We start from the raw sequence: 11,649 nt of genomic DNA on the forward strand, positions 1-11,649 counted from the left end.
CACTTGCCTTCCTGAATAGATTTTAAGGTTAAAAGCGTTTTTGCAAAATTCTTTATAGGGATGTATTGATCTGAACTGCGTTCCTGTCCTTGTAAATGTGCCAAAAATGTTTCGCTGTCGGTAATGCTATGTGGAAATGATAAATGAAATAGCTTTACGTTACAGATTCTGTCGTATTCAAGATCACCGCCAGCTGATAGCACCTGCCCTGCCATTGCCCACTGAAAAACCATTTTCTTCACCTACTTAAATCATGAGGAGAAACGTGAGAATTTCGAACAATAAAGGAATGTTAAACCGGCTCCCAAAATCGGGAGTTAACTCTCTGCGATTAGTAGAGAGGGACGATGGATCAAAAATCGAGAGTCTCCCGCTTAAGTCGGGGGACTTGGTACGTCCGATTATCTGTACCCTCTGTGTGTGTGGTAAAAGGCTACCAAGAGGGGAACAAACATATTCTTGATTCTATGCTTTTTCGCGGAGTGGAGAAAATGCACTCGCTCAATTTCCTTTTACTGCTGTTTTACGTGACACACACACATACAGTGAGAGAGAGAGAGAGAGAGAGAGAGAGAGAGAGAGACATCTTAAAGCGGATAGCATTACTACTCAAGGGGTTACGAAGGTACGCACTACAAAACACTAAACTTTTAACAACATATGATTCTAATTATAATGTTGGGCTTTTCTGGAACGACTAAGTCGACTCTTCGCTGGTCTCATTAAGTTCGGTGATGTTTTACAAATAAGGACATGACTACATGACAAATCTAGATGAGAATATTATCCAGCGTTAGGTTCATCAAAATAAATGACGTCAGTCACTTCATTAAACCTAATGGAATGAGGCAGAAGAAAACCTGTCGAACAACTAATCTCAACGCTGTCGTCACCCGAAAAGTCACATCATGTTTTGTTGAATGCACAGATACTTGGAGCAGACAGGTTCATTTACATGAATATTGAAGAAGACAACCTCGCTGGTCTAGTTTTTTAAATGTCATTATATACGTATTCTTCTCCAGTGTCAATAAACTTGAGATTCTTAATTAGAAAGTCTCTGATATTTATAATTTGTTGCGTGCAGCGATCGCGTCTCAACAATCCTTTCTAAGTCTTTGTGAGGTAGGATCATATAAGTTGTTCTGCCATCACTGCGGTATCGTGTACAGATCGCGAATTGGATTAATCAACGATCTGAAGACACATCGCAATTTGATTCACAGATTCGGCAATTTGTAGCGCTTATACATTTAGCGCTTTGAAGAAAGGTATTTTACCGGTATTTGAGTTAATTCTAATAAATAGGTGATGCATTTTGATAATATCAAGGTGAAATTAAAATCGCTTTTGCATACAGTAAAAATGTCAACAGTATAGCAAAATCATACGTTTATTTTAAATTGATATAGCCTAAAACCTAACAAAAAACCATTTATTTATTTATTTATTTATTTATTTATTTATTTATTTATTTACTTATTTATTTAATCCCTCTGCAGTCCAGGGAAGGTTTTTCTCTCGGACTCAGCGAGGGATCCCACTTCTACTGCCTCAAGGGCAGTGTCCTGGAGCGTGAGACTTTTGGTCGTCGGTACAACTAGGGAGGAGGACTAGTACCTCACCCAGGCGGCCTCACCTCCTATACTGAACAGGGGCCTTGTGGGGGATGGAAAGATTGGAAAGGATAGCCAATGAAGAGGGAAGGAAGCGGCCGTGGCCTTAAGTGAGGTACCATCCCGGCATTTTCCTGGAGAAGAAGTAGAAAACCACGGAAAACCAGTTCCGAGGATAGCTGGGGTGGGAATCGAACCCCCTCTACTCAGTTGACCTCCCGAGGATGACTGGACCCAGTTCCAGCCCTCGTACCACTTTTCAAATTTCGTGGCAGAGCCGGGAATCGAACAGTTGCCGCTACAACACAAACACGGACAAGCAAAATAGTGTTGATGCAAAAGTCCGGCTCCATGGCTAAATGGTTAGCGTGCTGGCCTTTGATCATTGGAGTCCCGAATTCGATTCCCGGCACGGTCAGAAATTTCAACCATCATTGATTAATTTCACTGGCACGCGGGCTGGGTGTATGTGTTGCCTTCTGTCATCATTTCATCCTCATCAGAACGCGCAGGTCGCCTACGGGGATTAAATCAAAAGACTTGCACCTGACGAGCCGAATATGTCCTCGGACGCTCGCAGCACTGAGAGCCATACGCTATTTCAATGCACTGATGCAAAATCAGGATATGTGATGTGTAAAACGAAAAAGGATCAATTATCGGAAAACAAAATTTGGTGCCTAATTGTACCAAATAAGAACTTTCATCGCCCCAGAAGAACAGGATTCAGCGTCCATGAAGACATCTATGGCTTGGCAGGAGAACGGAAGCACTCGAAGGATCAATATGATTGCTTATACAGATAACAACGTAGATATAACACTGATCCAACTATCCGCTTCGAATTCTCCGCGAGACATCCTGACGATGTTGATTGTGAGAAGGGAATATATGAGCCCACAGTTACATTCTACAAGCAAGCATATAACCTAAAAAAATATCGAAGTCATAGGCTCCCTCATCGAAAATTTCATCTACCAAATTCTTTTATTAGTGACATTGCACTTACTTTAAGAACCATCTTCAGTGATCTTCTGCAAAATTCAGTAGATTGTTTCATTTATTTTTCGATTACACATTTTTTAGCTGCTAGTCACTTTGTCTTCTAGGCAACCTCTAAATTGAGGAAGTCTTCTATGTTATAAATCAATCAATCAATCAATCAATCAATCAATCAATCAATCAATCAATCAATAACAATGAAGAAAATTATTTTGAAAAATCGAAAAATTGTCCGTTTTTATTTCTCGCATCGGGTGTTTGAAAAATCATAAAATTATGGCATGTTCGTGAATCAGTGACACTCCTGAAGTGAAGTATGGAACATCTGAATATTTTGTTCTAGCATTCGTGCCTTGTGTTATCAGACGCAATCAAACTGAAATATCTGACAGCATCACACTTTCTTGGTAGCATCTTCCTTTAAGAACACCAATTACAATACAGAGCTGGTTAGGCAAACTCTGGGTATCTGAACTAAACAGAAAACAGCATTTTCAGGCAGTGCAAGGATGTACAAACTCTTAGGATGAAGTTTCCAGAAACCGAGCGAGTGGCTGGGCGTAGCTATCAGCTTGTATTCGGCAACCCTGAAGGTGGTTTCCCATTTTCAACACCTTGATTAAGGCCACGGTCGCTTCCTTTCCTCTCGTAGCCCTTTCCTATTCCATCGTCGCCTTAAGATCTCTCTCTCTGCCACTCCAACATTAATCAAATTCTAAATTTACAGATGAAGTTTCTTTTTCATCAGTTCAAATCATCTTCGCATTTTGAGTAAAACACATAAAAAAAGGCGCCTGTAAGTCATAAAAATTGAAGTTCAAAAGGACAAGCATTTCATGTAATACCGCTACAGCCGTGATGAGAAGCTCAAGCGGTATAGCACTGGCCTTCTGTACGTTCAATCCTAGCTCAGTCTGGCGATATTTGAAGGTGCTCAAATACGTCAAACTCGAGCCGGTAGATTTACTACAACGTAACAAATAGAACTCGTGCGAAAAAATCCAGGGACTTCGGTGTCTCCGAAAACTATAACGATGTAAATTAATGGGACGTATAATTAATAACATTATTAATATCGCTACTATAAAAAATTACCGCTCCTAATGATGATGTACTGTAGACGGTTAAAGTAACTGCCTCAATGTCATGGTATGCTAAGCCTGCTTATTACTAGACTTAATGTTCTATATTTCTTCTCTCCCTGGAGAAACAGCCGGCCTGAAACATAACCTACCATAATGTAAAGTAAGTGTCCGACTCCATGGCTAAATGGTTAGCGTGATGGCCTTTGGTCACAGGGGTTCAGGGTTCGATTCGCGGCAGGGTCGAGAATTTAACCATAATTGGTTAATTCACCTAGCACGGGGTCTGGGTGTATGTGTCATCTCCATCATCATTTCTTAATAATAATAATAATAATAATAATAATAATAATAATAATAATAATAATAATAATAATAATAATAATAATAATGTTATTTGCTTTACGTCCCACTAACTACTTTTTCGGTCTTCGGAGACGCCGAGGTGTCGGAATTTTGTACCGCGGGAGTTCTTTTACGTGCCAGTAAATCTACCGACACGAGGCTGACGTATTTGAGCACCTTCAAATACCACCGGACTGAGCCAGGATCGAACCTGCCACGTTGGGGTCAGAAGGCCAGCGCCTTAACCGTCTGAGCCATTCAGCCCGGCCATCATCATTTCATCCTTATCACGACGCGCCTACGGGCGTCAAATCAAAAGACCTGACGAGCCGAAGTCTTCGGACACATCCCGGCACTAAAAGCCATACGTCATTTCATTTCAACAGCAGAGTCATCTATAGTCTTCTCTGCCCTAACCCTATGGCCTTGGCCTACCAAGTGACCGCTGCTCAGCCCGAAGGCCTGCAGATTACGAGGTGTCGTGTGGTCCTCTCGGTCGTTATTCTTGGCTAGACCGGGGCCGCTATCTCACCGTCAGATAGCTTCTCAATTGTAATCAAGTAGGCTAAGTCGACCCCGAATCAGCCCTCAGATCCAGGTAAAAATCCCTGATCTGGCCGGGAATCGAACCCGGGGCCTCCGGATAAGAGGCACGCGTGGTATCCCTACATCAAGGGACCGGCTGTAGTCTTCTCTAGTGCGCCCCTGCCAACCTTAGTTGCCATTGTCATACCAATCCTAACTCCAGAGTTACATGCCGTAATCAGACTGTAGTACTTAAAAACGAGTAATTTGGTCTTCCAGGGAGAACTCCTATTCCGTACGTGATTATACAGCCGAATACGGGAGGCGCACAATTTGCCGGAGTACTGGCAGATAGTCCTAGGTGGAGCACCCACTGAATTTCTATTTCGCTCTTTCTTTTATCTTTTCTACGTTGCTTTTTATCGTTCACTATTCGCCGATGGTTTTCTTCAAGAAGTAATGTGCCGTGATTTAATGATGATCTCCAGATTAAGCACTTGAAAATCAATTCAGTGGCTCTCGAGTTTACCCGGCACTAACATAGACTCCTACCGAGATTATATTTTATATTATTTTTAAATTCTTACATATTCTTGTAAAATTTCAAAAGGTTTAATGTACGGCAGTGTTTAGTTGTAAGATATCAATTTATTTCGTGGCCTAACACCACCGTTAGAAACGAAGCAAAGCTTCTAACAGAACGCTAACAATCAACTTCCTACAAAAAAGAAATATTTAATTAGAATACCTAATCTCATGGCTACTCACTGTATTTCTTCTTCCTGCCTTCTATATTTCTGCACGAACATCATATTAAGGTAATAGTAGCTACCTATTAATACTCAAATAAAGAGAAACAAGAGACACAGGAAGGGCACAAAGAGAATGCAGTGAATATGAAATTTAAGTAACTAACTGAACCGCATTATATACGTAGAAATGCGAAAAATATACAACAAAAAACACGTTTACACATAAAAGAACACATGTAACCAGAGAAGTTCCACGTCAGTGATAGATTTGGTATCGAACGATGTCTCCTGATTTTAAAAGAATCTACATTACTGAATGTCAAGAAGCACTACAACCTCACCAGAATGCCAACTGCTGGAGTAGAAGATAAAGTAATGTGTGTCATTTATCGGTAAGCAGAATCTTCCACAACAAGCGTTTCGAAGTATTTCATACTAAAACTAACGTAAACTTGGCAAATTAAAAGAGATCTTATAGACAATATCCCAGCTCCCGGAACTTCATATGCAATGCATGTGGGAGACTACGAGGGACACGATTTCATAATTCGTATCCACGATAGCAAACGAGATAAAGTGGCCAGGTTTATAATCGACAGCCTATTACCCCACGAATTAATTTGGTATTAATTTCTGGTGTAGGCTGAATGAATCTCACGGCCACTCAATAAACGGTCTTTGTGATTTCTATTTTTTCGACTTTCTGACGGTAAGTCGAACCTATGTCCTTTCAGATAACTTTGCAACGCCATGTCGCCAGTGGCAATGCAAATCTTAATCAAATATACTATGAGATATTCATTTTCGAGAATTAAACGTAGTTCTGCAAAATAATTTCCCTTCATAGTTACAGTCACAAATATTAACTAATTACGTGGCTAGTGCGTGTTTCAAAACAAGTGCCTTATAAAAATGTATTGCTTCATTCTGCTCCAATACGGACTTGCAAACTCTGTGACTTTTTTGAAAAGTAAAGAAACCACCTTTTCCAAACCAAAGACTGCACCATAAAGGCCATTAAGACCCATAGAGGGGACCTGTCTCTAAATTTTGAACTCCTGGCTGCTGATCGATCAGACATCCTTCCGAGTGTAAATTCAAACCAGCCCTAATATTTATATTCTAAAAATATGCATTTAAGACTTCAGTTGGCCAGCCTCAAATTTGAAGTGCGTATTAAGTACACAGTGAAATTAAAAAATTTAGTACAACAGAGTGAATTAAGGAACTGGTCTCAAATCAAAGAGAGACTGTAAAGAAAATTGAAGGAGCTAAAATAACCATAAAATCTTCTGAATACATACAAAAGGAAAAAAGTAAAAGAATTTGCAATGAAATTGTTTTACGTCGAACTAACTATCCGAATGACTTTTGGACACTCGGAAATGCTGGAATTATGTCTCGTAGGAGTTTCTCTACATGCCCATAAATATGCATACCCTAGGCTGGAGTAAAACACCTCCATATATCACCGAACGCAGCTAGGATCAAACCTACAAATTTGGGTTCACAATTGACGAGCGATTCTACGATCTCAATTACTGAGCCCGGAAGATCAATAAATTCTATAACCACATAAGAGAAGAAGGGACACAAAATTTTCTGAAACTATATCAATTAAGATTGCAAAGTATCTACGGACTAAAATGTAACGGAAAAATCACTCATGATTGAATACACGATAACTCGAAGGCTAAGCAGACGTAAAATGATTTCTTAAATCACTTCACTTCAATAAACGAAAGATGCATTAAGAAACAAAAACACAAGCACAGAACGAAGCTGTTTTTTTAAAGGTCCACACAATGGTGCGGCGGTTCTGAGAGAACTAACTGACCGGTCGTTCAGAAACTTCCCTCAAAGAGGACCTACCCCACTCCCCTGCGGAGCCCAGGCGTGGCATAACACGTGGTGCGGTGTGGGCCTTGCGAAAGGCCGGCAATTACATCAGCCGCGCGGCAGCCATCTAGGTAACCCCTATATAAACACCGCGGGGATTCTAGGGAGGTATCACTTGGTTAAGAGCTTTCTGACCGACAACGATCATAGCCATGGCATTCAAGGTGAGTACAGAGCTAAATATCATAGAATTATCCACTAAAAATATGAATGCATTCGAATTAAAAAACAGGGAGGACTAGGACAGAACAGGTTTTTCTTCGAACAAACTGAGTAGGCAAACTCAGCAGTCGATTAGTCGGTCTCCTTTTTAGAGGAGCCGGACCCGCCTATCTTAGTAATGTTAATTTTACAAACTATTTTGCTAGTTGTTTTACGTCGCACCGACACAGATAGGTCTTATGGCGACGATGGGACAGGGAAGGGCTAGGAGTGGGAAGGAAGCGGCCGTGGCCTTAATTAAGGTACAGCCCCAGCATTTGCCTGGTGTGAAAATGGGAAACCACGGAAAACCATTTTCAGGGCTGCCGACACTGGGGTTCGAACCTACTATCTCCCGAATACTGGACACTGGCCGCACTTAAGCGACTGCAGCTATCGAGCTCGGTAATTTTACAAACATTGGTGCTTCTAGGAATCTACTAACTCTAGAAGTGTTATATTTTTACATATTTAAACTGGCTAACACGCACACTTTAACACGTTGGTTTTTGAGTTTATAAACTATTTACCAAAATATATATTTTTTTGCAACTGTCAAAATTTTGTATCAATAATGCACACATTTTAAGTTCTTTGTAAACCAAGAAATGGAAAAAAACGCCCATGTTAAAGCGTGCACAGTAATCCTGCTTAGTAGTGGTAAAAGTTTCGTGTTCCTACCTTCAGTCGTTTCAGAGAAAAAGAGCACTGAATTTTAAAAATGTTAACTTTCAGGAATCAGGAAAGAACAACTTTACATTCTAGTGCATTCCTTTTACGTGTGAGCAAAGTCATTCCTACATTAAAACGATGTTTTCACAAAATATTTTGCTCCAACACATCTAATAAGAGTTTTATATTAATAAATTGAGTCAAATTCATGTTGCCACGCTTTCATAATTCAGTTTTCGTACGTCTTATCAAGATGACCTACTTTCTTTGCCGAAGAAGGTACTTGTTTGTCCTGCTGATCTTTATTGACTGTCACGTGAAAAAGTGGGAGTTACAGCACTAGAATTTAATTTAGGCTTAGTTTTTCCAGCAAAATTTTACCAGTACCTTTTTTTTCCATACTGATGTGATAAGGTACGTGATATCTCGGAACACATCGCCAAGTCAAATGTGTAAGCAAACAAATTAACTGCTATATTCTTCCCTCCCAAATCAAACAGGTTAGTCAGCACACTTCACACATATATGATATCTACAAACAGGCAGGCTAACCTATAAATTGTCCCCATGTACACTGTGATTCTTGCGGTAGCGAAAAATTTAAAATTCTGTCATACGTACGCTTCACCACGTCCAATCACCAGCCGCACCACTTATTCACTATATTTCCAAAACTGGTATTATAATCATTTACATCCCAAATCAGTCAGGATACCCTCCTCTATGTTTCAATAACAAACGAAAATTTACTTCTAAAATATGTTCCGGGCCCCCTTAATTCACAAGGTAATGAAGTTGAATCCAGCTGAGAGCGGAGGCATTTGAGGGTGATCTAGTGGAACTACACCGAGTTCTTGCCTATCAGCACACAAGAGAACACGTGTTGGACTAAATCGCGACAACCTTAATCGAGGTACAGCTCCAGCATCTGCCTGGTGTGAAAATGGGAAACTACGGAAAACCATCTCCAGGGCTGCCGACAGTGGGGTTCGAACCCACTATCTCCCGAATGCAAGATCACAGCTACACGCTCGGTAGACTGTATATGTTTCTGTTGTGCTTCTTTCTAGGAAATCTCGCATTAGGTCGACTTGGAATTCAAGGGGACAAATTGGGACAAATATTCGTTTATAGGAAGGGGAATGGAATAGCTTACCAGAGGAGATGTTCAATAAGTTTCTAATTTATTTGCAATCATTTACGAAAATACTAGGAAAACAACAGATAGGGAATCTTCCACCTGGGCGACTGCCCTAAATGACTGATTGCTACAAGCTCACTCTGTTCCATAATGTTAAAAAATTGGGAAATATCTTTACAATAATAATTATTATAATTGTTGACTGCTGTCGATGCAACAAAAAGTTAAAACCAAAAACATTACGGGACCCAAATCGAGTAACGTTAAATTCAAGACACAAAATTACAGGGAATCAACTCGAACTCCCGAAATACACCTTTGGAAGTCTGAGATAGACGCCACAACCCTAACTAGTCTCAAAATTCGTTGAAGAGCCAGAGAAATATCCTGCTCATTCTGCAGCTGGTGGAATATATTTAGGGGCTTTACGTCGCACCGACACAGATAGGTCTTATGGCGATGATGGGATAGGAAAGGCCTACTAGTTGGAAGGAAGCGGCCGTGGCCTTAATTAAGGTACAGCCCCAGCATTTGCTTGGTGTGAAATTGGGAAACCACGGAAAACCATCTTCAGGGCTGCTGACATTGCGATTCGAACCCACTATCTCCCGGATGCAAGCTCATAGCCGCCCGCCTCTAACCGTACGGCCAACTCGCCCGGTTTGTTCGTTTCTATCCGTACTTGAAATTAAACTCGTGAGAGTGATATTCGAATTTCTAATAAAACAAAACAAAATTAGGATAAACATGTATATACAGTATATGTGAAGTTACAGTCTTGTATCTCAACGATAAATTAGTGAAATTCCTCGAATAAGCAGATCCACACAAACATTACCAACTAGGATTAATAGACATGGGTTAGGATTTGCACATGGTATACACATTTGATACAATCTTCTTCATTACTTGGGACAGATGGTTTAAGGATGTAAACTGACTAAGTAAATTTAATCCTCTTCTTTTCTGTCCACAGTTCTTCGCCCTCGCTGCCCTCGTGGCCGTCGCTAACGCCGGATACCTCGGCGCTCCTGCCGTGCTTGCCCCAGGAGCTCCTCTGGCTGCCCGTGCCTACGCCGCCCCCGCCATTGCCCACGCTCCAGTAGCCTATGCTGCTGCCCCCGCCATTGCCAAGGTTGCCGCCCCCGTCGCCGTTGACACCGACTACGACCCCAACCCAAGCTACAGCTATTCCTACGATGTCCAGGACGCTCTGACCGGAGACTCCAAGGGACAGCAGGAGAGCCGTCAAGGAGATGTTGTCCAGGGTAGCTACAGCCTGGTCGAGCCTGACGGCACCACCCGTACCGTAGAGTACACCGCTGACCCCATCAACGGATTCAACGCCGTCGTGCACAGAGGACCCGCCGTCGCTGCCGTCGCTAAGGTCGCTGCCCCCGTCGCTGTTGCCGCCCCCGCCATCGCTAAGGTCGCTGCTCCCCTCGCCTACGCTCATCCCGCAGCCTACGCCGCTCCCCTGGCTGCCAAGGCCATCTATGGTTAAGCGTTAAAGCGTAACCCTCCTTATTTATTGTCCCACCCACCCACTATCAACGCTATGCTATTGTACTGACACGAGGACAATGCTATGCATTGTTATTATTTATTTACATAAACAATAATCATTGATTTGTAATGTGTATATAAATAAAATAACTGCAATTTCTCAAATTTCGTAATTTATTTATTTATTTATTTATTTATTTAGCCTAAGATGCCCAAACGAACAATCTGATGACGAGAACAGATCTCAAAATGAAGCACTGAAAGGAACTGAAAGGCATTTCCCTTTGAGAAAATAAAATAAAATGATCATTAATGTGTCTTTCAATAAAGTGTGGTGCGATGTTACCTAGCAACCGTGCAGGCTGCGATGTGAAGCATTGATGGATGGCCATGACAAAGATCCATGGCCTGTGTAGCTCTCTTTAAACATATCCATGGCCTCTGCAGCTCTCAAGGTAGTGTTGCTAAGTAACATCACTTCACACATTTTTTTTAAATTACGATTTTTCGTTATATAAATGTTCGGCTCTAAGACATATTCATGTCAAAATTGAGCACGAACACTGAAGTCCAGATCACGACCAACAAACCACTGCAGTGTTTCGTCCGTCACATCATAAACGTACACCAATGAGCCATAGAAAGTTCGTTAAAGCAATCAGAGATCAAATGTTGAATGGTCTGGAGTGTAATCCCATCTATCTACATTAATGAGGAATAATACGAACTTTCTCGTGGTCAGTTCCTATACGGTTCAAGGTCCTTCTAGTTCTTTTACCCCAGAAACCATTTCATCAGCAAAGTCTTATGCTGAAACATCGTATGACTCCAAACTAGGAGACGATCAAAGTTACCACGCATCCAGTAACTTTATGATTTACGATGCATCACGTACTTCACCTCCAAAA

The 11,649-nt window shown here is 41.3% G+C and overlaps 1 protein-coding gene across 1 annotated transcript; it reads left to right on the forward strand.

Annotated features, from left to right (window-relative positions):
* The first annotated feature begins 7,373 nt into the window (after nt 1-7,373).
* On the forward strand, nt 7,374-10,739 carry LOC136884852 (cuticle protein 21-like). The gene is made up of 2 exons (XM_067157139.2): nt 7,374-7,385; nt 10,212-10,739. Exons 1-2 carry the CDS (start codon nt 7,374-7,376, stop codon nt 10,737-10,739), a joined length of 540 nt encoding a protein of 179 aa, XP_067013240.2.
* The last annotated feature ends 910 nt before the right edge of the window (nt 10,740-11,649 follow it).

Source organism: Anabrus simplex, chromosome 13, assembly GCF_040414725.1.
Source record: "Anabrus simplex isolate iqAnaSimp1 chromosome 13, ASM4041472v1, whole genome shotgun sequence".
NCBI lineage: Eukaryota > Metazoa > Arthropoda > Insecta > Orthoptera > Tettigoniidae > Anabrus > Anabrus simplex.